The sequence below is a fragment of the Somniosus microcephalus genome, chromosome 3 (assembly GCF_052327205.1).
Source record: "Somniosus microcephalus isolate GS21.2 chromosome 3, FLI_Smic_1.0, whole genome shotgun sequence".
NCBI lineage: Eukaryota > Metazoa > Chordata > Chondrichthyes > Squaliformes > Somniosidae > Somniosus > Somniosus microcephalus.
In genome coordinates this window covers 366,969,945-366,997,132 of record NC_140989.1, presented here as the reverse complement: position 1 = coordinate 366,997,132, position 27,188 = coordinate 366,969,945, and the positions used below count along the sequence as shown (strand labels likewise).

Below are 27,188 nucleotides of genomic sequence, written 5' to 3'. Positions count from 1 at the left end.
TCTGTTGTCTTTCCAGATTCTCCAACTCTATATCAAAGAACTCTTTCGTTGCATTCAACTCTTGCTCAAAACGGCGAAGCATTTGTTCTAATTGCTGTTGTAGTTTGAAATGGAGTTGAGTTCGAGCCCGGTGTCCCTCAGAAATGGGCACATCAGTAGACTTGCCAGACTCAGAATCCACAGTTAAACTATGTTGTTGTTGCTCAGGGGAATTCTGTGCTGAAACTTTGTCTTTTGCACCTGAGTTGGGCTTACCATCATCCGTTCCAGAGTCTGGGCCGACTATCTTCACCGAGTTCTCACTCGTTATTGTTTGTAGGAAATGCCAGTCCATATTCATTTTCCTAATCCACTCCCGTCCTAGTAGTGGAGGACCTCCTTCAGATATCACATATAAGTCCATTAGTTGACTGTCTTCGCCCTTGTGGACCACTGCAACCTCTATTTTCCCGATGGGGTACACTCTTTGCCCCGTGTATGTTTTCAATATAATCCCCGTATCCTGTAGGGGAATACGTTGGAATAACTTTCCGTAATCTTTCTTATTTATGACCGTCAATGCCGATCCAGTGTCCAATTCCAGTTTTACTTGGACTCCTTCTATCTGAAGAGTGACCCAAATTGTCTGGAGGTCTGCACCCTTACCAGCGTTGAGTACTCTTAAGCTAGCCAGTTCATTACAGCTTAAGCTAGCCAGTTCATCACTGCTAGCGTCTGAATCGGACTCCTGTTCGGTCACCTTGTGTACCTTTGCGTATTTTCCTTGCGGTGACTTCTTGTTGCTGGTCTTCTTCCCTGACCTGCATACTCTAGCTATATGTCCAAGCCTACCACATGTTCTACATTCTTGGTTTTTAAACCAACACTGGTTCTGATCATGCGTTGTCTTTCCACAACAATAACATTTGACAGAACTCCACTCCAATTTGTTGTGTATGTAATATGTGTGCTACTTTGAACCTATGGACAGGACTGCACTACTTGTTGGGCGTAGTGATACGCAGTACCACTCCTGGCCATAGGGGTATAAATAGTACTGTGGGTACTGATTCCCCTCAGTTCCCGCCTGTGGGCATGAAGTAAAGACCTATGTGCAGTCCCTACCTCCAACCAGTAAAGGCCTGTTTGAGTTATACGTTTAAGTCTTTGTGTTAATTGTTCAATACAATACACATACTTAACACTGGCGACGAGTCAGGCTCTTACCCTGCGGCAGTTATTCCAGGCGGCTTCGTCCAAAGACAGGACGTTGAAGAGAGGTTTCAATCCTCAACACCCCACTCAAAACTGAAGGGCAGCAGAAATCCTGACAGCTTCCAGCGACTGGACGTGACAGGCATTAGGACCCTGAAGCCTCCATCAGCTTGTGAACCGGAGTAAAGACAGGACTGGGGAAGAGAGAGAGGTAGGGCGATAGCGATCGGCAGATAAGGGCCGGGCCGCTTTGAAGTGAGGGGCGCAGCCGGGCCAGCGATCGGGACCAAAGATAAGAGCCGCACTCGGACTGAAAGGCGCGGCGGCTGCAGAAGCTCAAGGTGCGAGAGTCGCGGTGCACAGCGCGGGCTATCGATCGCGGCGAAGATAAGGGCCGCACTCGAGGGCTGAAGGGAGACGGCGTCGGGGGACGGGTGAAGACCGCCAAGCGCGGGAAAACCGCCATTTTGTGGGCGGAGGACGACGGCAAGAGCGGGAAGCCGCCATCTTTGATAACAAGTAAAGAAAATAAAATCTGAGAAATTGCAAATCTACAATGCCTAAACACGGGAATATTAGCACCTTTGATAGTGACCTCGAAGATTGGGCCATATATGTTGAAAGAGTAAAAAATTATTGTAAGGCCAATAAAATTCGTGACCAAGATAAAGCTCTAACATTATTAAATTTAATGGGTGCGAAGACGTACGGGCAATTGAAACACCTGTTATCACCAGATGAACCGGCGGATAAGACGTTCGATGAGATTGTTACTGTCCTGAAAGATCATCTAAACCCCACGCCGCTGATGCTAGCGGAACGATTTAAATTTTACGACAGAAGGCAGCTACAGCATGAAAGCAATGCTGAATATTTGCTGGAATTGCGTAAATTAGCGAAATATTGCCAGTTTGGAACGGGATTGACAGATGCACTACGAGACAAATTTGTGTGTGGTTTATTTAAACAGGATACACAAAAGCGACTGCTCGAGGAGAATGAGCTGACGCTTGAGAAGGCGGTCACTATGGCAGCAGCACACGAAGCCGCAGCGAGAGGCACGGCAGTAATGCAGCTACGGTCACCGGAGCTCAGTGCACACAAATTGGGTGTGAGTTCTGGCAAATGTTATCGTTGTGGAAAGACAACGCATGATCAGAACCAGTGTTGGTTTAAAAACCAAGAATGTAGAACTTGTGGTAGGCTTGGACATATAGCTAGAGTATGCAGGTCAGGGAAGAAGACCAGCAACAAGAAGTCACCGCAAGGAAAATACGCAAAGGTACACAAGGTGACCGAACAGGAGTCCGATTCAGACGCTAGCAGTAATGAACTGGCTAGCTTAAGCTGTAATGAACTGGCTAGCTTAAGAGTACTCAACGCTGGTAAGGGTGCAGACCTCCAGACAATTTGGGTCACTCTTCAGATAGAAGGAGTCCAAGTAAAACTGGAATTGGACACTGGATCGGCATTGACGGTCATAAATAAGAAAGATTACGGAAAGTTATTCCAACATATTCCCCTACAGGATACGGGGATTATATTGAAAACATACACGGGGCAAAGAGTGTACCCCATCGGGAAAATAGAGGTTGCAGTGGCCCACAAGGGCGAAGACAGTCAAATAATGGACTTATATGTGATATCTGAAGGAGGTCCTCCACTACTAGGACGGGAGTGGATTAGGAAAATGAATATGGACTGGCATTTCCTACAAACAATAACGAGTGAGAACTCGGTGAAGATAGTCGGCCCAGACTCTGGAACGGATGATGGTAAGCCCAACTCAGGTGCAAAAGACAAAGTTTCAGCACAGAATTCCACTGAGCAACAACAACATAGTTTAACTGTGGATTCTGAGTCTGGCAAGTCTACTGATGTGCCCATTTCTGAGGGACACCGGGCTCGAACTCAACTCCATTTCAAACTACAACAGCAATTAGAACAAATGCTTCGCCGTTTTGAGCAAGAGTTGAATGCAACGAAAGAGTTCTTTGATATAGAGTTGGAGAATCTGGAAAGACAACAGAAGCAGCTGATGGAGAAAATGGAGCAGGAGCACACAAAACGTCTGATGTCAGAGGAGTTAACGGTCAGCCAACTCCTGCATATGCTGAAGGACAGGACTCTGAAATGGGAAAAACTTGAACATGAACTTCAATATTCAAACGAAAGGGGTTCGGAGCTCTCAAAGGTTATTGGAAGAGCTGAGGTGGCAACACAGACTGAGATGACTGCAACAGAGCAGCCCTTGGATGCCAAAAGTACGCTGACTCACGTCAACGTAGAACAACAGACCGCTGAAACAGCTGCTCCGGTAGAGGGATTGCATAGTCCGATCAATCAATCTCCAAAGGAAGTTGAAGTATTAAAATCACAAATGAGGTCACTAGTAAACGACTTGCTGAAAGCCCAGAAAAAGCTGGATGCAGAGGTACACATGAAGAAGTCTCTTCAGGAAAGATGTCTGGATTTGGAACAAGAGCTGGCTAACGTCCAGCTAGGTATGGAGGAAATAGACGACCCTCTCACTGGTCTAGCTCAGGACGACACCGAATATTACGATGTCCTGTCCTGCCCAGCTTGTAACTTCGACTCCCAAAGTGCAGAAATCATGGAGGAGCACCAAAAGTCTACGGAACATCGGGAGAAGCTGGCTCTACGACGGAAACAGGAGGAAGAGAAGGAGGAACTGCGCATGCAGCTGGCAGCTGTGGCAGCTGACAATGGAGCCCAGAGAGTCTCCAAGAAGCAGAAAAGGAAAAGTAAAAACAGAAGATGACCCATCTGAACCATTATCACCTCTACCAGATCACACACGTGGTCCCTCCGAACGGAGCCAATTCAGTTCGGAAGTTCAAACTGTTAAATCCATGGAAGGACTATTGAATGAGTCACTCTAGCAACGTGAACCGACTACACCACAGAGATTGAATCTGTGAACTGTTTTCCGCAGAGACTGAATCTGTGATCTGTTTTTGACATGAAGTTATCTATGTATCTATGTTATTCTGTTATGTAAACCTGAAGTTATATATGTATATATGTTATTACGTTATGTTAAATGGGGAGATGACTGTAAAGCTAGGAAGGGAGGAATGTTGTGTATGTAATATGTGTGCTACTTTGAACCTATGGACAGGACTGCACTACTTGTTGGGCGTAGTGATACGCAGTACCACTCCTGGCCATAGGGGTATAAATAGTACTGTGGGTACTGATCCCCCTCAGTTCCCGCCTGTGGGCATGAAGTAAAGACCTATGTGCAGTCCCTACCTCCAACCAGTAAAGGCCTGTTTGAGTTATACGTTTAAGTCTTTGTGTTAATTGTTCAATACAATACACATACTTAACACAATTTGTTTGCACTGAGCTCCGGTGACCGTAGCTGCATTACTGCCGTGCCTCTCGCTGCGGCTTCGTGTGCTGCTGCCATAGTGACCGCCTTCTCAAGCGTCAGCTCATTCTCCTCGAGCAGTCGCTTTTGTGTATCTTGTTTAAATAAACCACACACAAATTTGTCTCGTAGTGCATCTGTCAGTCCCGTTCCAAACGGACAATATTTCGCTAATTTACGCAATTCCAGCAAATATTCAGCATTGCTTTCATTCTGTAGTTGCCTTCTGTCGTAAAATTTAAATCATTCCGCTAGCATCAGCGGCGTGGGGTTTAGATGATCTTTCGGGACAGTAACAATCTCATCGAACGTCTTATCCGCCGGTTCATCTGGTGATAACAGGTGTCTCAATTGCCCGTATGTCTTCGCACCCATTAAATTTAATAATGTTAGAGCTTTACCTTGGTCACAAATTTTATTGGCCTTACAATAATTTTTTACTCTTTCCACATATATGGCCCAATCTTCGATGTCACTATCAAAGGTGCTAATATTCCCATGTTTAGGCATTGTAGTACTTTATCAGATTTGTAATTCCTCAGATGTTTTTTTTTTACAATCAAAGATGGCGGCTTCCCGCTCTTGCTGTCGTCCTCCGCCCCCAAAATGGCGGTTTTCCCGCGCTTAGCGGTCTTCACCCGTCCCCCGACGCTGTCAGCCCGAGTGCGGCCCTTATCTGAAGATGCGATCGCTCTCGCGGCTCCCGGCCCTTATCTGAAGATGCGATCGCTCTCGCGGCTCCCGGCCCTTATCTGAAGATGCGATCGCTCTCGCGGCTCCCGGCCCTTATCTGATGCGATCGCTCTCGCGGCTCTCGGCCCTTATCAGGAGATGCGATCGCTCTGTTGAAACGCCTCCCGCTCGAAGCGGCTCTCGCGCCCTATTCCTCCGGCTCCCCCAGCCCCGTTCGTGCGGCCAACGCGGTCGACTGCCTGTCGCGTCGCTGCCCGGCTCAGACAACGGCTTACCCACCACCAAGCTGGAGAAGAAGCTGACAGTCGCCGATGGAGGCTCCGAGGTCAGGATGTCTTCCAGTGGGGTGGAGAGGGTGGAAACCTCTCTGCAACGTCCTGGCTGTGGACGAAGCTGCCGTGGAGTGACTGCCGCAGGGTCCGAATCAGACTCGTCGCCAGTGTTAAATCTGTGAGTTATCTAGTTAATTAAGACACAGACTAATTAATAACAATCAAGAACAGGTCTTTACTGGTTGGAGGTAGGGACTATTCTGAATACAAGATTACTGCACAGTGCTTATATACCGGTGTGTTCACCCCCGGTATTACGTCTACAGCAGCCTGAGAAAGTAGTACATCTCTTAAGGTGGAACAGGCTTAAGCTCTCTTAAGGTGGAGCAGGTTACATACACAACAATACCCACAGCTGGACTTCAACAGGATTTGGAAGGGAGTGTGGGCGAATTTTAAATGCCCAGAATGAATTGAACTAGATTTCAAATTGGTTCATAACCGGATTTTTACCATGACGGTCTTGTGCAAGATTGGACGAGTGGAGGGGGCAACTTGCCCAATGTGTAGGACACAGGATGAGACTCTGTCCCATTTACTGGTGTTATGTCCGCAGTTAAATGACTTTAAGTACTATGTTCGACAGTTGTATGAAGCTTTTTTGCTGGGTGGGGACCGAACAGCGAGAATGGGAATCCCGTGAGACTCAATTTTGAGATGGGGATTGCAGGAGAGTCTGCCCGAGTCTAGCGAAGCGGCAATTAATTTAATGTTCAGTTTGGCTAGATTCGTGATTGTGCAAAGAAGGAATGCTCTGTTTTAAGGGGAGGAGAATCAATCTAAAAGAGTATTTTAAATATAAGCTGAAAGATCATTATATGGCTCTGTGGATGTTTTATTCAGAAAGGAATTTAAGGACAGTATTTTACAGCCAATTTTTAAAGTACAATCGATTAATATATGTTACAGGTGACAAATTAAACTTCAGGTTTTGATGTTAAAATGTGGTGGCGGAATGGCTGTGCAGGGCGGTGGAATTGATTTGTATCATAGAATGTAATGATCACGATGTTGTAAATGTTCTTAATGTTCAATAAAGTATAATTTAAAAAAAAGTGGGTAGCACACTCGCCTCTGAGTCAGAAGGTTGTGGGTTCAAGTCCCCACTTGAGGAACTTGAGCACATAAATCTAGGCTGACACTCCAGGGGAGTGCTGCACTGTCAGAGGTGCTGTCATTTGGATGAGACGTTAAACCGAGGCCCCGTCTGCTCTCTCGGGTGGACGTAAAACATCCCATGGCACTATTTTGAAGAAGAGCAGGGGGAGTTTCCCTCAATCAACATCACTAAAAACAGATGATCTGGTCATTATCACATTGCTGTTTGTGGGATCTTGCTGTGCGCAATTTGGCTGCCGCGTTTCCTACATTATAGGGCAGCACGGTGGCATAGTGGTTAGCACTGTTGCCTCACAGCGCCAGGGACCCGGGTTCGAATCCGGCCTCGGGTGACTGTCTGTGTGGAGTTTGCACATTCTCCCCGTGTTTGCGTGGGTTTCCTCCGGGTGCTCCGGTTTCCTCCCACAGTCCAAAGATGTGCGGGATAGGTTGATTGGCTATGATAAATTGACCCTTAGTGTTAGGGGATTAAATACGTGGGGTTACATGTTGGTGTAGGGGTTACGGGGATCGGGTGGGATATGTGTCGGTGCAGGCTCGATGGGCCGAAATGGCCTCTATCTGCACTGTGGGGTTTCTGTGATTCTGTGATTCTGTGATTATAACAGTGACTGCACGCCAAAAGTACTTCATTGGCTGTGAAGTGCATTGGGACGTCCAGTGGTCATGAAAGGTGCTATATAAATGCAAATCTTTCTTTTTTTAGGTCAATTCCCCCCCAACTTTACCTAATTTCAATAAAATGCAAATACATGTTAAAACAATCTGTATTTCTGATTGATTTTGATGGCGTGTTACGAAGCGCGTACTTGATCAATATTTTTCTGTTTGTTGTAGGGTTTCCCGGGAAACATTGGGTTACCAGGTCCTAATGGGCCACCGGGTCCAAAGGTAGGTTGATATAAAAACCCGTTATCAGGTTTTCAGAAAGTGTTGGGAACACTCAGCAGGTCAGGCAGTATCCGTGGAGAGAGAAACAGAGGGCTGGATTTTCATTGGGCCGTGGAGGTGGGATTGGAGGCTTGGGGGTTAAAATCCCGAAATCAGGGGTCCCGAACCCATCCCGCCCCGAACCCGCCTCCATGCCAGTTTCAAAGGAGGCGGGTACCCGCCCCGCACTGGGACCCGCCTCCCCGGGGCGGGAAGGGGATTAGTGCCAATTAACTGCCTGTTAACAGGTAGTTAACAGGCAGTTTTTAGCCTAATCCCTATTTTTAATGTTGAAGTGTGGGATTCCCGACGGCTCCAAACCACGCCAAGTTAGCGAGGCGGGCCGTATAGATGAAGGGCTTGGAGGGGTCGAGATGTCCAGTGTTCAGGTGAGTGATGGGTGCATGAGTGCAAAGGTAAGTGTGTTTGGTCTGTGTAAAGTGTTTAAAGAAGTTTTACATACCTTACTTACCTTTACAGCCTTCCTTCCTTCAGGTCTCGGGAGTCCCTCATCTCACCAGCACAGAAAGCAGAATGGCCACGATCAGTCAAAAATTGCAGCATTCAGCTTTCTGTTCCGGGGAGATCTCTAAATCATCCTGAGAGGACGGAATTAACCTGGAGTACAGATTGTCAGTGTTTGACAGCTTCAAACAGTTGTGAAACGCTGATATTTCATCTGTCAAAAGCTCTTGACAGATGAAATATCAATCTGTGACGTCACCTGTTGCCGGGTGGCCCCTAATTGGCCTGCTGAGCCCGCTGGGCAGGCTCAACAAGATCAATCAAGTGAAAATCACATGGGTTGGCTAGAACTCGATGGAGGCGGGACTACAACCCCGAAAGTTGTAGTCCCGCCTCCTACCCGACTCCTGAATGAAAATCCAGCCCACAGAGTTAGCGTTTCAGGTCTGTGACCCTTCGTCGGAGCTGGAAGATGTTAGAGAGGCAACAGGTTTTAAGCAGGTGCAGGGGCAGGGAATGCGGTGGGGGGGGGGGGGGGTGGAGAAGAGAGGAATGAACCAAAGAGCCTTGCCTGTGCAGTAAAGAAACAAAAGGTGGGTCCAGAGGAGGGTCCAGAGGAGGGGGAGGGAAGCGCGGAAAATCTGCCAGAGGGCTGCCGTGGCCTGGGGAATGCAGCAGAAGAGGATAGGTGGAGGCGGGAGGTCGCGTGATGCAACCTCCAGGGACAGGTCCAGCCAGAGTGGGCAAACCTCGGCCTGCTTTGACCTCCCCATGACCCCTTCCAAAATTCCACGGTGGGACGGTTAGCGCGTCGTGACGGGGGTGGCCGCAACTGTGGCAGCACAGGCGGGGGAGCCCGCCCGGTGTTTGCGCCAGAAGATCGAGTGGCGCCCTGAAACTTCATGGGGGGGCGGCGACTGATGACCTGTTGGACCAGAACGACAAACTAAGTTGTATGATTCTCCTGTCGCTCCCACTCTCTTTGGCCCCGAACTAAATCCTCCTGGGGTCAATTGCTGTTCTATTCTTACATTGTGAGGCCCACTCAGCAGCCCGGAATGGCGCCTTGGCCTGCTCTCCTGGCTGATTGGAAGTGTATCTGGCAGGATTCCTGGGGTAGCCCACAGCACGTCCCCCCAGACACGCCCAAACTGCAGCCAAGGTGTAGCGGGGGCACGCTCCCTGTTAGTAAAGGAGCCAATCGCTGCGTTATTGCTCATTGTAGACACTGCAGCGTGTTGTATTGTATTGTATTGGCCTTTCTCTTTTCCAACATTGTACTTACTGTGCAAGGATTGGAGGAAATACTCCAATTTTTACACCCCTTGGGCATTGCAAAGGGAAAGTATCTGGATTTCTAATACACTCAACCATAATGGTGAGAACATAGGAAATAGGAGCAGGATACCACTCGGCCCCTCGAGCCTGCTCCGCCATTCAATGAGATCATGGCTGATCATCGACCTCAACTGCACTTTCCCGCCTGATCCCCATAATCCCTCGATTCCCCTGGAGTCCAAATTCTATTGATCTCAGCCTTGAATATACTCAACGACTCAACATCCACAGCCCTCTGGAGCAGAGAATTCCAAAGATTCACCACCCTCCAAGTGAAGGCATTTCTCCTCATCTCAGTCCTCAATGAGGCTGCCCCATGTTAACAATATCTCTGTCATAGGAACACGGTGTCTTGGCTTTCAGTTTTATCATGTTAGTTTTTTATGGTACATTGTGTGGTATTTAATTTAGCTTGCGCCTCACAAGCACAAAGTGCTTTACTCCTCAAGCTTGGCTTGTAAAGGGAAAATGACATTTTTTTTAGAATTCTGTCCTTCTGAAGTAAGTTGTTTTTTGTTAAGTTTTATTCACTTTTTTTTAAATGCTAATTATTTTATTTTTTTGTGTGTGTGCGTGTGGAACTATTTAGGGAGCTCCAGGCGATAGAGGACCGCTGGGGTCACGTGGATCAAAGGGAGAAGAGGTAGGCAAGAAAGAGACCACCGAGGGTGATCAGCAGAAGGTCAAACTCCCAAACCGCACGACCAATATCTGACCTTTGTCCGACCGTCCAATTTGTCACATCTATTGGACAGTTCATGTTCACATCAAGCCATTTCCTGGTGTGTCTCATTAAATCTGTTATGGCAAGAAAGACTGGGCATTTCTATAGCGCCTTTCACAACCTCAGGATGTCCCAAAGAGCTTTACAACCAGTGAAGTACCTTTGAGTGCAGTCATTGTTGTAATGTAGGAAAGGCGGCAGACAATTTGTCCCACAAGCAGCAAAATGATAATGACCAGATATTCTGTTTTAATGATGTTGGTTGAAGGATAAATATTGACCAGGACACCATTGATAACTCCGCTGCTCTTGTTCAAAATAGTGCAGCGGGATCTTTTATGTCCCCCTCTGACAGTGCAGCGTTCACTCAGTACTCCCCCTCCGACAGTGCAGCGCTCCCTCAGTACTGCCCCTCCGACAGTGGAACACTCCCTCAGTACTGCCCCTCTGACAGTGCAGCGCTCACCCAGTACTGCCCCTCCGACAGTACGGCGCTCCCTCAGTTCTGCCCCTCCGACAGTGCAGCGCTCCCTCAGTGCTGACTCTCCGACAGGACAGCGCTCCCTCAGTACTAACCCTCCGACAATGCAGCGCTTCCTCAGTACTGCACCTCCGACAGTGCAGTGCTCCCTCAGAACTCCCCCTCCGACAGTGCAGCACTCCCTCAGTACTGCCCCTCCGACAGTGGAACACTCCCTCAGTACTGCCCCTCTGACAGTGCAGCACTCCCTCAGTACTGCCCCTCCGACAGTGCAGCACTCCCTCAGTACTGCCCCTCCGACAGTGGAACACTCCCTCAGTACTGCCCCTCTGACAGTGCAGCGCTCACCCAGTACTGCCCCTCCGACAGTACGGCGCTCCCTCAGTTCTGCCCCTCCGACAGTGCAGCGCTCCCTCAGTGCTGACTCTCCGACAGTACAGCGCTCCCTCAGTACTAACCCTCCGACAATGCAGCGCTTCCTCAGTACTGCCCCTCCGACAGTGCTGCGCTCCCTCAGTACTGTCTCTCCGACAGTGCAGCACTCCCTCAGTACTGCCCCTCTGACAGTGCAGCGCTCCCTCAGTACTGCCCCTCTGACAGTGCAGTGCTCCCTCAGTACTGGCCCTCCGACAGTGCAGCGCTCCCTCAGTACTGCCCCTCTGACAGTGCAGCGCTCCCTCAGTACTGCCCCTCTGACAGTGCAGCGCTCCCTCAGTACTGCCCCTCTGACAGTGCAGCGCTCCCTCAGTACTGCCCCTCTGACAGTGCAGCGCTCCCTCAGTACTGCCCCTCTGACAGTGCAGCACTCCCTCAGTACTGCCCCTCTGACAGTGCAGCGCTCACTCAGTACTGCCCCTCCGACAGTGCAGCGCTCCCTCAGTACTGTCCCTCCGACAGTGCAGCGCTCCCTCAGTACTGCCCCTCCGACAGTGCAGCGCTCCCTCAGTACTGCCCCTCCGACAGTGCAGCGCTCCCTCAGTACTGCCCCTCGACAGTGCAGCGCTCCCTCAGTACTGCCCCTCGGACAGTGCAGCGCTCCCTCAGTACTGCCCCTCGGACAGTGCAGCGCTCCCTCAGTACTGCCCCTCCGACAGTGCAGCGCTCCCTCAGTACTGCCCCTCCGACAGTGCAGCGCTCCCTCAGTACTGCCCCTCCGACAGTGCAGCGCTCCCTCAGTACTGCCCCTCTGACAGTGCAGCGCTCGCTCAGTACTGCCCCTCCGACAGTGCAGCGCTCCCACAGTACTGCCCCTCCGACAGTGCAGCGCTCCCTCAGTACTGCCCCTCCGACAGTGCAGCGCTCCCTCAGTACTGCCCCTCCGACAGTGCAGCGCTCCCTCAGTACTGCCCCTCCGACAGTGCAGCACTCCCTCAGTACTGCCCCTCCGACAGTGCAGCACTCCCTCAGTACTGCCCCTCCGACAGTGCAGCGCCCCCTCAGTACTGCCCCTCTGACAGTGCGGCTCTCCCTCAGTACTGCCCCTCCGACAGTGCGGCGCTCCCTCAGTACTGCCCCTCCGACAGTGCAGCGCTCCCTCAGTACTGCCCCTCCGACAGTGCAGCGCTCGCTCAGTACTGCCCCTCCGACAGTGCAGCGCTCCCACAGTACTGCCCCTCCGACAGTGCAGCGCTCCCTCAGTACTGCCCCTCCGACAGTGCAGCGCTCCCTCAGTACTGCCCCTCCGACAGTGCAGCACTCCCTCAGTACTGCCCCTCCGACAGTGCAGCACTCCCTCAGTACTGCCCCTCCGACAGTGCAGCGCCCCCTCAGTACTGCCCCTCTGACAGTGCGGCTCTCCCTCAGTACTGCCCCTCCGACAGTGCGGCGCTCCCTCAGTACTGCCCCTCCGACAGTGCGGCGCTCCCTCAGTACTGCCCCTCCGAAGGTGCGGCTCTCCCTCAGTACTGCCCCTCCGACAGTGCAGCACTCCCTCAGTACTGCCCCTCCGACAGTGCAGCGCTCCCTCAGTACTGCCCCTCCGACAGTGCAGCGTTCCCTCAGTACTGCCCCTCCGACAGTGCAGTGCTCCCTCAGTACTGCCCCTCCGACAGTGCAGCGCTCCCTCAGTACTGCCCCCCTGACAGTGCAGCGCTCCCTCAGTACTGCCCCTCTGACAGTGCAGTGCTCCCTCAGTACTGGCCCTCCGACAGTGCAGCGCTCCCTCAGTATTGCCCCTCTGACAGTGCAGCGCTCCCTCAGTACTACCCCTCTGACAGTGCAGCGCTCCCTCAGTACTGCCCCTCTGACAGTGCAGCGCTCCCTCAGTACTGCCCCTCTGACAGTGCAGCGCTCCCTCAGTACTGCCCCTCTGACAGTGCAGCGCTCCCTCAGTACTGCCCCTCTGACAGTGCAGCACTCCCTCAGTACTGCCCCTCTGACAGTGCAGCGCTCACTCAGTACTGCCCCTCCGACACTGCAGCGCTCCCTCGAGTACTGTCCCTCCGACAGTGCAGCGCTCCATCAGTACTGCCCCTCTGACAGTGCAGCACTCCCTCTATACTGCCCCTCTGACAGTGCAGCACTCCCTCAGTACTGCCCCTCTGACAGTGCAGCACTCCCTCACTACTGCCCCTCCGACAGTGCAGCACTCCCTCAGTACTGACCCTCCGACAGTGCAGCACTCCCTCAGTACTGACCCTCCGACAGTGCAGCACTCCCTCAGTACTGCCCCTCCGACAGTGCAGCGCTCCCTCAGTACTGCCCCTCCGACAGTACAGCTCTCCCTCAGCACTGCCCCTCCGACAGTGCAGCGCTCCCTCAGTACTGCCCCCTCCGACAGTGCAGCACTCCCTCAGTACTGCCCCTCTGACAGTGCAGCACTCCCTCAGTACTGCCCCTCCGACAGTGCAGCACTCCCTCAGTACTGACCCTCCGACAGTGCAGCACTCCCTCAGTACTGACCCTCCGACAGTGCAGCACTCCCTCAGTACTGCCCCTCCGACAGTGCAGCGCTCCCTCAGTACTGCCCCTCCGACAGTACAGCGCTCCCTCAGTACTGCCCCTCCGGCAGTGCAGCTCTCCCTCAGCACTGCCCCTCCGACAGTGCAGCGCCCCCTCAGTACTACACAGGGAGTGTCAGCCTTGATTTTTGTGCTCAAGTCTCTGGAGTGGGACTTGAACCCACGACCTTCTGATTCAAAGGTGAGAGTGGCAGCATTGAGTCAAAGCTCCCGAATTGATCAAATTAATCCACACAGACCAGGTGGCTTTGATTTCAGCAGTTGAGCCGCTAGGATTGGCTTTTGCACTCCATGTCATGTGGTGGGGGGAGTCCAGAACAAGGGGGCATAACCTTAAAATTAGAGCCAGGCCGTTCAGGGGTGATGTCAGGAAGCACTTCTTCACACAGAGGGTAGTGGGAATCTGGAAGTCTCACCTGCAAAAAGCTGGTGAGGTTGAGGCTTGGGGGGTCAATTGAAAATTACAAAACTGAGTGACATGAATCTTGTCATTCATGTGAAAATGACTTCTGTAATAATACTGGGCAGCCTGCTGGTGGCGCTGTCCAGGGAGAGTATAAATACTCGGGCATGGGCCCAGCTTGCTCAGGACATTCTTTAACAGGAACTAGTGAAGGACACAACTCGATCTCCATGTTGAAAATCAGTTGATTAAAGCCTTGTTTAATACTCAGACCAAGTGCCTAGTAGTTTTCTTACGTTACTGAGATTGGTAGATTTTTGTTGGGTAAGGTTATTAAGGGTTACGGACCAAGGCTGGTAGATGGAGTTAAGATGATGATCAGCCGTGATCTCATTGAATGGGGGAACTGGCTCAATGGGGCTGAATGGCCTCCTCCTGTCCTTATGTAGACATTGGGCGAGAACAGAAGCGGACTTGGTTGTGACATCCTCAATGGTCAATTGCAATGCTGCTATTTATACTGTAAGCACGCATGGAAAACAGCCATCTAGGTGAGGTACCTTAGAGTATACGAGCACCCATGGAAACATACCCTGGCAACAGTCAATGCCATCAGGAAAGGAAGGAAAATTGAAAAGAATGGGCCAAATCTTGCTGGACTGGGGCATCTTGCGGCGCGCGGTGTGTTAGACTTTTTCCCTCACCCTTCAGCTCGCAAAGTTTGGCACCATAACTTGCTGGAAGTGCGAGCTGATAACCGTGCAGCCAGGGCAACCGGGTATCTGGGACCTGGGTGAACGACGGGGCCAACGGTTTATCTCCTTAGCCAATGAGATTTAAGGATTGGGAAAGAAACAGAGGAATGAGGGAGAAGGAAGGAGGGTGAGTTAGAGTCAAGTCAGTATTGGTGAGACCGCACCTGGAATACTGCATACAGTTTTGGTGTCCATACTTAAGAAAGGACATACTTGCTCTCGAGTCAGTACAAAGAAGGTTCACTCGGTTAATCCCGGGGATGAGGGGATGGACATATGAGGAGAGGTTGAGTAGATTGGGACTCTACTCATTGGAGTTCAGAAGAATGAGAGGCGATCTTATTGAAACATATAAGATTGTGAAGGGGTTGGATCGGGTGGATGCGGGGAAGATGTTCCCGATGATGGGTGAAACTAGAACTAGGGGGCATAGTCTTAGAATAAGGGGCTGCTCTTTCAAAACTGAGATGAGAAGGAACTACTTCACTCAGAGGGTGGTAGGTCCATGGAATATGCTGCCCCAAAAAGCTGTAGAAGCTACATCATTACATAAATTTAAAACAGAAATAGACAGTTTCCTAGAAGTAAAGGGAATTAAGGGTTACGGGGAGCGGGCAGGAATTTGGACATGAGACTAGGTTCGGATCGGTCATGGCCCTGTGGGTAGCGGAGCGGGCCCAGGGGCCGTGTAACCTGATCCTGCTCCTATTTCGTGTGTCTAATTCTGTTAGATTCAGGAGATGGTTCTATGATAGTGGATTGGCGGTTAGGATCAGATCAGCCATGATCTTATTGAATGGCGGAGCAGGCTCGAGGGGCCGATTGGCCTACTCCTGCTCCTATTTCTTATGTTCTTATGTTCCTATGTAGGTACAGAAAGAGAAATAAAGAGAGGGAAAGAAAGATTGGATTAAGAGAGAGAAGGAAGAAAGGAAAAGTATTTTTTTTAAATCTCTAACAACTATTTACTACATGCAGAAATGAGACTCAACAGTTTAAATTGTTCCTTTTCTGGGCCAGAGAGGTTGGTTGGCATTACCTTGACCGTTATCACCTCGTTAAAAGGATACTTGCGCTCAATCACCGGCCCTAACTTTCTGGGACGAGTTTAATGGGCGATTAATGTGAAAATCCAGCAAGCTTGTAAAAATTAACGGGGAGTGGCGTCAATCAACCAGCAAGTTCTGGAGATCTCTTCATCCCCTGAACTCACTGGCTGAATTGCGCATTAATGACGGCGTGAGTCATGACCTCGCCGTCACTTTTCCAGCAAGGTTTGGGCCAAGACGTTTCATTCTAATGTCAACTGTGCATAGTTATGATTACAGACACTATAATCTCTAACATGTTTGCAAATTTGCCCTTGTTCAATAGGGCGAGGAAGGTCCACTGGGGCCTCCAGGGAGCCACGGACCTCTGGTAAGTTTCAAACCTTACAATTGCAATATCTCTCCAAAAATTGTACGCCTGCATCTCAAAACACCACTATGTAATCTACGTAGAAATTGCATTGAGCATCCTGCGTCGTTACCTCTCTAACTAAAAACCCGTGCAGTAAAAACACATTGGGGGAAAGATTCAGTATCGTCCCGTTTGGGGCGCCATTGTCGGCCGTGCGCAAAGTCTAGCGCCTGGCACTAATTATCGCCTCCGACAGCAAACTTGGCTTTTATCGCCCCTGGAGGTGATTGGAGCACTAAATAAGGCGCTTCACACCTGTCTTAAGGCGCAAAGGCCGAGGAGCGAGGCGCTACCTCAGAGCGCTGGCGAAGCAAGGCAGGGCAAATCAAAATGAACCTGCAAAGTGCTGCTCAGTACTCAAAACTCCTTCACGCAGCATTGAATCTCTCCAGAAGTCTCTCTCTCTCTCTCTCTCTCTCTCTCATGTCACCAACAAAAAAAGGCAGGAAGCGGTCGCCTTTAAATAGCGGTCCCTCAGTCCCTTCCTGACTGCAAAACGCTCCCCTCAACCTGTCGTTGCTAGCGGCAGGCGGTAAGGTAGGGGGGGCCACTCAATATCCAGTCCAGGGTGCTATCAGGGCGTTGCGCACTCAACTGACATCACGATCTGCTGGCGCAGGAGATCGTGGCGGTAGTGTTTAGCGTTGCCGCAAAATGTCTAGTTAATTTCGCGCGCGGCGCAAACTTCGCCACGCCCGGGCGCTAGTTGCTTTGCACCCCATTAGCACACTCTTAAGGCGCTAACAGGAGGCACAAGCAACTGAATTTTTCCCCCGTTGCATCTTTTACATTAAAGCACTTTTTGTGCTGAATTCATGTGCAGGCAGTCACAGATCTCCTTTTAGGGTTAATGGGGCAATTTTCTTTTTTGGACTCTTTTGCTGAAAGCCTACTTAATGAATCAAAGACCTACTGATCTTTTTGTTTAAGCATGCATGTTACTGTGATGCATGCCAGCAGTTTTTAAAACTGTCAAAAAGCAGGTGAGGGGAAGGGTTTTATGTTTTCCCTTCAATACTGTAGGAGTTTATGGCATTGGGTTGACATTTTTTGTGGGGGCAAGATTCCTTTGCCCGACCTGTTCGACACACATGGGCAGCACGCCACTATTCCTGGATGTCGAAGAGGGGGGCTCACAGTACTGGCTTGCAACTTGAATGCAAAAACTGCCAAGACAGTAATCCAATTTAAAACTGAGTCCATAGTACCAACTGCGAGGTTTGCAAGCAAAACGTATTGTTCTGCCTCATTGCGCTAAAGATTAGCAGTTCAGTTGTGATTGACAGCTAGTGCGTGGCAGATGTTGCATATTCCTGTTTTTAACCTGTCATTCATTTTCAGGGTGCCAACGCTACACATTTCTGAGTAGCTGTAAGAGATTAAATCTGACGCAGGTTATCACTTTGCATTGCGTAATACATTTCTCTGAGTAGTTGCGGAAATATAGATATCAAAATATATGTAGCGCAGGGAGTGGTTGAGGTGAATAGCTTTGATGCCTGTAAGGGGAAGCTAGATAAGTACATGGGGGAGAAAGGAATAGAAGGATATGCTGATGGGGTGAGATGAAGAGGGGTGGGAGGAGGCTTGTGTCTTCTTAGGCATAAAGATCAGCACGGACCAATTGGGCCAACTGGTTTGGAATATAGAAGGTTGATTTGACTGAGGCTTTTAGGATTTTGAAAGGAATTGATAGGGTATGCAGAGAGAAGGTTCTTCCACTGGTAGGGGAGTCTCGGACAAGGGGACATAACCTTAAAATCAGAGCCAGGCCATTCAGGAGAGCAGTTAGGAAACACTTCTTCTCACGAAACATAGAAACATAGAAGACAGGAGCAGGAGTAGGCCATTCGGCCCCTCGAACCTGCTCCGCCATTCAATGAGATCATGGCTGATCATCCAAATTCAGTACCCTGTCCCTGTTTTCTCCCCATACCCCTTGATCCCTTTAGCCTTAAAAAATATATCCAACTCCTTCTTGAATATATTTAATGAATTGGCCTCTACTGCCTTCTGTGGTAGAGAATTCCACAGGTTCACCACTCTCTGGGTGAAGAAATTCCTCCTCACTTCTGTCCTAAATGGCTTACCCCTTATCCTTAGACTGTGACCCCTGGTTCTGGACTCCCCGACCATCGGGAACATCCTTCCTGCATCTAGTCTGTCCAGTCCTGCCAGTATTTTATAAGTTTCAATGAGGTCCCCTCTCATTCTTCTAAACTCCAGCAAGTATAAGCCCAATTGACCCAATCTCTCCTCATACGTCATTCCTGCCATCCCAGGTATCAGCCTGGTGAATCTTCGCTGAACTCCTTCCATGGCAAGAACATCCTTCCTCAGATAAGGCGACCAAAACTGCACACAATACTCAAGATGTGGTCTCACCAAGGCCCTGTACAACTGCAGCAAGACATCCTTGCTCCTGTACTCGAACCCTCTCGCTACGAAGGCCAACATACCATTTGCCTTCTTAACTGCCTGCTGCACCTGCATGCTTACCTTCAGCGACTGGTGAACAAGAACACCCAGGTCTCGTTGCACTTCCCCTTCTCCCAATCTATTGCCGTTCAGGTAATAATCTGCCTTCCTGTTTTTGCCACCAAAGTGGATAACCTCACATTTATCCACACATTTATCTGCCATGCTTCTGCCCAATCACCCAACCTGGGCAGTGGAAGTGTGGAACTCTCTTCCACAAAAAGCAGTAGATACTGGGGCTCAATTCAGGATTTTAAATCGGAGATCGATAGATTTTTTGCTAGCCAAGGGTAGTAAGGGATATGGAGCCGAGGCGGGTGGATGGAGCTGGTGGCCATTGAATGGCAGAAGAGGCTCGAGGGGCTGAATGGCCTCCTCCTGTTCCTATGGTCCAATGCTGTAAATTCTCTGTAATTGCGTGTGGCCATTGAAATAGTCCTGTTTACTTCTTTGAGCAATGTATCTCCTTGTTTTAGGGAAGACTAGCTCGCAAAGGTTATCCCGGAGAGCTTGGACTCGAAGGCATTAAGGTAATCGCTACGTCCTTTCATCGCAAGAGACTTCTTTTCCGCAGTCTGTGCGCCTGACACGCACACTGCAGTTTCGTGTCAGTAATACAACCAGTGCTGTTCCATCTACAGCTGGAAAGAATTCTTTCTTTCAATATCAGCGGAACAATTTTTGCATTGCTAATAATAAATATTTTGTACGATAGCAAAATACTGCGGATGCTGGAAATCCGAAATAACAACAGAAAATGCTGGAAAAACTCAGCAGGCCAGGCAGCATCCGTGGAGAGAGAAATAGAGTCAACGTTTCGGGTCGAAACCCTTCTACAGAACCTTTTAAAATATTTTCTATCCTTATTCTGATCATACAGGGCGAGCAAGGAGACTTGGGAAACATTGGGAAGATCGGAGAACTGGTAGGTTTGATTCTTCTCCAGATTCAGTTTACTGTAAACGCCTGGGAAGTTTTATCCTGCACAGTGCAATGAGATTCTGTGCTCCCTGACCAACACTGGTTCCCAGTGAAGCAACGCCTCATGTTCAAATCCCTCCGTGGCCCTCGCCCCCCTCCCTATCTCTGTAACCTCCTCCAGCCCCACAACCCTCCGAGACCTCTGCGTTCCTCAAATTCTGGCCTCTTGATCATCCCCCGATTATAAACGCTCCACCATTGGCGGCCGTGCCTTCAGTTGCCTGGGTCCTGAGCTCTGGAATTCCCTCCCTAAACCTCTCCGCCTCTCTCTCCTCCTTTAAGATGCTCCTTAAAACCGACCTCTTTGACCCAGCTTTTGGTCACCTGTCCTAATTTATCCTTATGTGGCTCGGTGTCAAATTTTTTGTCATATAACACTCCTGTGAAGCACCTTGGGACGTTTTACTACGTTAAAGGCGCTATATAAATGCAAGTTGTTGCTGTTGTTGATAGATTTAAGTTTTGAATGTCATAAAACCGAGCGTCTGTAAATTTGATGTCATCAATGACAATAGTTCTTTTTTCTGCTTCATTTGGCCCAGTGGTACTGCACAATGCCAGTTGGACACCTGAAATAATCCTAATGAGAATAAAATGAGTTGCGTAGCGACGTTGCTACATCCATGAGCAGAGGACAATTCACAAGTGGCCAGTCGGCAATTAAATTATTAAAGTTAACAAAGAGGTCAATGGGACAGTCAGATTTTTGCTAATACTAAAACAGGACGGGCAAGTGTGACTAGCTGGCCAACGTGGATCAGCTGGACCAAATGACCTGCTTCCGTAGAATTACATCGAACGTACGGCACAGAAAGAGGCCATTGGGCCCAACTGCTCCATGCCAGTGTCTGTGCTCCACACCAGCCTCCTCCCACCCCTCTTCATCTCACCCTATCACCATAACCCTCTATTCCTTTCTCCCTCATGTGTTTATCCAGCTTCCCCTTAAATGCATCTGTGCTATTCACCTCAACCACTCCCTGTGGTAGCGAGTTCCACATTCTCATCACTCTCTGGGTAAAGAAGTTTCTCCTGAATTCCCTATTGGATTTATTAGTGACTATGATATATTTATGGCCCCTGATTTTGGTCTCCACCCTCCCCCCACCCCCCGCACCTCCCTTCACTGCTGTCACTGACGGCGATTGATTTTACGCACATCATTTGTATTGTGTAACTATCCTCCACTCGTTGCGTGTTGCTGGAGAAATCACCCTGCTTTTATCGGGAGTCTTTGCTGTAGTTTTGTTCATGAGTTCTGTTTGCTGCAGTTTGTGGAGACTCTTTTTTAAATAGACTCTGTAGACTGCTGAATAAATAGACTCTGTTTGCTGTAGTGCGCTACTGAAATAGACTGTTTGCTGAGTAAATAGACTGTTTGCTATGAGTCCTGCCATAATTCCCACCCTGCCTCCAACTCATTGGCTGACACAGTGCAGCTCAATAGACAAATGATGTGCATAAAATCAATCCCACTCCAGGCGTGGTTGACGGGGGAATCGCCCAATCATCTCTATTCTGGCCGGGAATAGAGGTATCGCTATAAGCAACCATTAATTTAAAGGCAATCCAATATCCCAAGGAACAGGAAATTCTGCTTCCCATTCTCCGATTTGCTTAGTTCTGGAGTCAAACAGTTAAAAAACACGATGCTACTTTAAGCTGGATGGGAGCTGTCTTCGGAAAGCCGAAGAACAAGGGCCAAGGTTGCTTATGACATACAGGTGTAAAACCTCCACATGTATGAACAGGTCATTCTAATTATACAGAACAGAGACATGTCTACAGTTTGATGTCATTCAGAGAGGCCAGCACACTCTTAAAGGGTTTTTACTAAAAACCTTTTGTGGATCTAAAGTATAACCAAAAGCTTACGCATGAGAGTATGGTTTTAGTATTCCTTTGGCCTGGCACCATGAGTAATATTTCCTAAAAATATCTCTCTCAATTGGGTTAGAGCACTGGCTTCTTGCCTCTTAGTCTGGTTTCCGATTATTAAGCCACTTCGCCCCTCAACCCAGTTCAGCGAGTGCGAGTCCACAGCACAAACATGCCCATCATTTGGTAATCTCCACGACGATGTCAAGGGAGAGTTGATGTCAGACGTTTAAATGTCAAACTGCTGCATTGAGAGGTTGAGGCATATTTCTGGATCTGAGCAGACCTAACTTGGAACCCATGCGAGTCCTATAGGGACAGGAGGAGGTCGTTCAGTCCCTCCAGCCCGTTCCGCCATTCAGTTAGATCGTGGCTGAACTGTATCTTAACTCACATCTGCCCGCCTTAGTATAGTAACCCTTAATACCCTTGGCTGGCAAAAATCTATCAATCTCAGTTTTGAAATTTATAAATGACACCCGCCGCCGCCCCCCCCCGTCCCCCCCCCCGTCCCCAGCCTCAACAGCCTTTTTGGAGGGGAGAGTTCCAGATTTCCTCTACCCATTGTGTGAAGAAGTGCGTCCTGACATCATATCTGAACAGCCTGATACTTGGGTGTGGATCTGGATGGGCTCCATGCTGACACCGTTGAACATCCCTCAAGTGGATGGGATGGTTGAATGACCCCACCCTACCCAACATGATCATCAGCAATAAATATCATCTAGGCTCAGTGACGTAAGAAAACTACTAGGCACTTGGTCTAAGCGTTAAACAAAGCTTTAATCAACTGTTTTAAAACATGGAGGTCTAGTGGTGTCCCTCACTAGTTCCTGTTAAGAATGTCCTGCGCAAGCTGGGCCCGTGCCCGAGTATTTATACTCTCCCTGGACAGCGCCACCCGCAGGCCGCTCAGTATTATTTCATAAGTCATCCTTTCAGGAATGACTGATTCATGTCACTCAGTACTAGCACTTTATTGCAAGGGGTATGGAGTATAAAAGCAGGGAAGTTTTGATGCAACTTTACAGGGCGCTGGTGAGACCGCACCTGAAGCACTGCGTACAGTTGTGGTCTCCATATTTAAGGAGGGATCTACTTGCGTTGGAGGCAGTGCAGAGAAGGCTCACACGGTTGATTCCTGGGATGAAGGGGTTGACGTATGACGAAAGATTGAGCAGGTTGGGCCTATACTCATTGGAGTTTAGAAGAATGAGAGGGAATCTTATTGAAACATATAAGATTCTGAGGGGGCTTGACAGGGTGAATGCTGAGAGGATGTTTCCCCTAGTGGGGGTATCTAGAACTAGGGGGCACAGTTTCAGAATAAGGGGTCGCCCATTTAAGACAGAGATGAAGAGGAATTTCTTCTCTCAGAGGGTCGTGAATCTTTGGAATTCTCTACCCCGGAGAGCCGTGGGGGCGGAGTCATTGAATATATTCAAGGCGGAGCTTGACAGACATTTGAACTACAAGGGAGTCAAGGGGTATGGGGAGAGAGCGGGAAAGTGGTGTTGAGGACAAGATTGGATCAACCATGATCTTTTGGAATGGCGGAGCAGTCTCGAGGGGCCGTTTGGCCTACTCCTGCTCCTGTTTCTTATGTTTAGTGCGTTTTTCTCCGAGTCAGAAGATTCTGGGTTCAAGCTGCCCTCCAGGACTTGAACTAGTGTTTGACGTTGACAAAAACAGATTTCCTCTGGCTGGTTGACCTCCTCCTGTCTCATCCAGATTAGATTCGCAAGGGTAGACAGGAGGAACCCATTTAGCCCCTTGATCCGGTTCCACCATTCAATAGGGTCATGCCCCATCTCCCTTAATACCTTGGGTTAACAAAAAAATCTATCCATCTCAAAAAGTCCCTCCATGTCCTCGCCCCTCTCTATCTCTGTTATCTCCACCAGCCCCACAACCCTCCGAAATCTCTGCACTTCTCCAATTCTGGCCTCTTGAGCATCCCCGATTATAATTGCTCCACCATTGGTGGCCGTGCCTTCAGCTGCCTGGGCCCTAAGCTCTGGAATTCCCTCCCTTAACCTCTCCGCCTCTCTTTCCTCCTATAAGACTCTCCTTAAAACCAACCTCTTTGACCAAGCACCTTTCCTAATATCTCCTCATGTGGCTCGGTGTCAAATTTTGTTTGATAATCGCTCCTGTGCAGCGTTTTAGGTCATTTTACTACATTAAAGGCGCTATATAAATGCAAGTTGTTGTTGTCATTGTTCAAATTAACAATTGATCTAGCATCAATTGCCGTTTGCGGAAGAGAGTTCCAAACTTCTACCACCCTTCGCGAGTAGAAGTCTTTCCTAATTTCATGTCATAGATCAGTGAAGATATATGTGAGTTACATAAGAACATAAGAAATAAGAGCAGGATTCGGCCATTCGGCCCCTCGAGCCTGCTCCGCCATTCAATAAGACCATGGCTGATCTTCGACCTCAACTCCACTTTCCCGCCCGATCTCCTGGATTCCCCTCGAGTCCAAATAAAGAGTTACACCAACCTGACCTGATTGAGGAGGATCTTCTTCTTCTTAGGCAGTCCCTCGGGAACCGAGGATGACTTGCTTCCACATTAAAAATGAGTTCTCAGGTGACTGATGAGTCCAATGCGTGACCTACAGTCTCTGTCACAGGTGGGGCAGGCGGTGGTTGAAGGGGCGGGTGGGTGGGGTGCTTGGATTGACGTGCACTCCTTGCGCTGCCTGCGCTTGGCTTCCGCTTGCTCCTGGCGAAGAGACTCGAGGTATTCGGCACCTTCCCGGGTGCTTCTCCTCCACTTTGTGCGGGCTTGGGCCAGGGATTCCCAGGTGTCGGTGGGGATGTTGCACTTTTTCAAGGAGGCTTTGAGGGTGTCCTTGAAGCGTTTCCTCTGCCCACCTGGGGCTCTCTTGCCGTGTCGGAGCTCTGAGTAGAGCGCTTGTTTTGGGAGTCTCGTATCGGGCATGCGGACGATGTGACCCGTCCATCGGAGCTGATCGAGCGTGGTCAAAGCTTCGAAGATTGAGGAGGATAGTAAGAATGCAGGCCTCAACGTGAGGGCAGAATCAGATGAATAATATTCTATTTTTACCGTACATTGACTGACAAGGGGACGTAACCTTAAAATCAGAGCCAGGCCCTTCAGGGGAGAAGTTTGGAAACACTTCTTCACAGAAAGGGTGGTAGAAGTGTGGAACTCCTATGAAAAGCAGTAGATGCTAGCTCAATTCATAGTTTAAAATCTGAGATCGATAGATTTTTGCTAGTATTAAGGGATGTGCAGCCAAGATGGGTAGATGGATTTAAGATACAGATCAGCCATGATCTCATTGAATAGCGGAACAGGCTCAAGGGGCTGAATGGCCTCCTCCTGTTCTTATGTTCCTATTTAAAAATGGTTAGACAAGTTTATCTACTGTGTAATGTTTGATACCTTTGTCTCTTCGCAGGGTGCTGTTGGCTTGCCTGGACCTGGGGGCCCCACTGGAATACTTGGCGAAAAGGTAAAACCCACTTGTCATTCAAATAATCACGGTTCACCTAAAACCATTAAAATTCCTCTTTAAAAGTCAGTTGCTTACTTTAACAGTATAAGATGCTCCCAGCTGTGCACAGTTGTTTCCGAAAAACAGCTGCACTACTAACCCTGGGATCAGGTTTATGACATAACGGGCCAGATTTGGCCGTGGCAGGACATCTCACGGCGTCTGCCGTCCGTTAGACTTGCCCCCCCACGCCCCTCAGCTCAAAACAGTTGTGCTCACAAGGTTACTGAAAGTGCGAGGTGATAACAGCCCATCGAGAGCAACCAGGGCATCTGGGACCCGAGTGAATGGGGTAAGCAACAGGGTACGGTAGTGTAGTGGTTATGTTGCTGGACTAGTAAGCCAGAAGCCTGGACTAATGATTCTGGTTAGAAACATGAGAGCAAAACCCACTATGCCAGCTGGGGAATTTAAATTCAGTTAATAAAATTAAAATCTGGAATAGAAAACTGTTATCAGTAATGGTGACCATGAAACTACTTTAGGGAGGGAAATCTGCCACCCTTACCTTGTCTGGCCAATATGTGACTCCAAGCCCACAGCAATGTGGCTGATTCTTAATCTGCCCTCTGAAATGGCCTAGCAAGCCACTCAGTTATATAAGACAGCCCACCATCAACTTCTCAAGGGCAATTAGGGATGGGCAATAAATGCTGGCCTTGCCAGCGACGCCCACATCCCATGAACAAATACATTTTTAAAAAGCAACAGGGTACCTCCTTAACCAATCAGATTGAAGGATTGGAAAATAAACACAGGAGGGAGTATTAGGGTGGGTGAATTCGATGTCCAATCAGGCACATAAACAGAGGGGGGAAGAAGAATTGGATTAAGAAAGAGAGAAAGGTGAAATATTTAAAGTGCGTGATGTTTTTAAAATCTCCCAAAACAATTCAAAACCTGAAGGAATGAGACTCCACACCTGTAATAGTTCATTTTCGGTGCCAGAGAGGTTGATTGGCAGTGATTAACACTTTCACGTCGTTAAAAGGGTACTTGCGCTTGTAACAACTAGGCTTAACTCTCCGTAGCGCATCTAATGGGCAACTTAATTGGCATAGCCAGCAAGTCCCTAAAAAAAGTGGGCGGCTAAGGGCGAGATGCTGTTTTCCGCAGAGCTAACGGCCGAGCGGCGTAACTCGGACAGCAGCACATGGATTGACGTAAGAAAACTACTAGGCACTTGGTCTAAGCGTTAAACAAAGCTTTAATCAACCATTTTACAACATGGAGATCTAGTTGTGTCCTTCACCGGTTCCTGTTAAGAATGTCCTGCGCAAGCTGGGCCCGGGCCCGAGTTTTTATACTCTCCCTGGACAGCGCCACCCGCAGGCCGCTCAGTATTATTTCATAAGTCTTTCTTTCATGAATGACTGATTCATGTCATGGATATTGCCGTTTAATCGCGCATCTGGCCCCGGCCCTGGAGTTGCTGTTCCGTTTACCCAGGAATAAGGGCGAATTCCGACCCAACTTGTCTGCCCGACTTGTTCCCAATTTTCCTGAAGCGGTCAGAAGGTCGATGGTGGGCAAACGTGTTAGTTTGAGATGAAGTTCCGCCCCTCTGAAGGCGGACCCAAGTGGTCCTGCAACCCCCCCTAAGTATGCAAGGATGGCCGGAATTCCTCCTCTCTCTGTAAACTTCACTGATTTTTTTTTTGCTTTGGTAAAATTAGTAACAGGAGGAATCGGCCCAAGACTATTCAGTATCGGTTTGGAAAGATTAATTGCACAGCGCTGATATTTGGGATCTGTGAAATGTCAACCCATTTCTAACATCGCTGCTTAAAAAAAGAGAAAGACAGACTTGCATTTCTACAGCACGACCTCAGGACGTCCCAAAGCGCTTCACAGCCAATGAAGGACTTTTGGAGTGTGGTCACTGTTGTAATGTAGGAAACGCAGCAGCCAATTTGCGCACAGCAAGCTCCCACAAACAGCAATGTGATAATGACCAGATAATCTGATTTAGTGCTATTGGTTGAGGGATAAATATTGGCCCCAGGACACCGGGGAGAACTCCCCTGCTCTTCTATCGAATAGCGCCATGGGATCTTTTGCGTCCACCAA

General features: G+C 49.1%; 1 protein-coding gene across 1 annotated transcript in view; it reads left to right on the top strand.

Moving 5' to 3' along the window:
* Positions 1-27,188, top strand: part of col24a1 (collagen type XXIV alpha 1) — a 677,579-nt gene that overhangs the window by 416,420 nt on the left and 233,971 nt on the right. The window contains exons 20-25 of the mRNA XM_085983549.1: positions 7,573-7,626; positions 10,058-10,111; positions 16,166-16,210; positions 19,207-19,260; positions 19,611-19,655; positions 25,023-25,076. Of these exons, the coding sequence (XP_085839675.1) occupies positions 7,573-7,626; positions 10,058-10,111; positions 16,166-16,210; positions 19,207-19,260; positions 19,611-19,655; positions 25,023-25,076 (306 nt within the window). The remainder of the gene's footprint in view (positions 1-7,572; positions 7,627-10,057; positions 10,112-16,165; positions 16,211-19,206; positions 19,261-19,610; positions 19,656-25,022; positions 25,077-27,188) is intronic.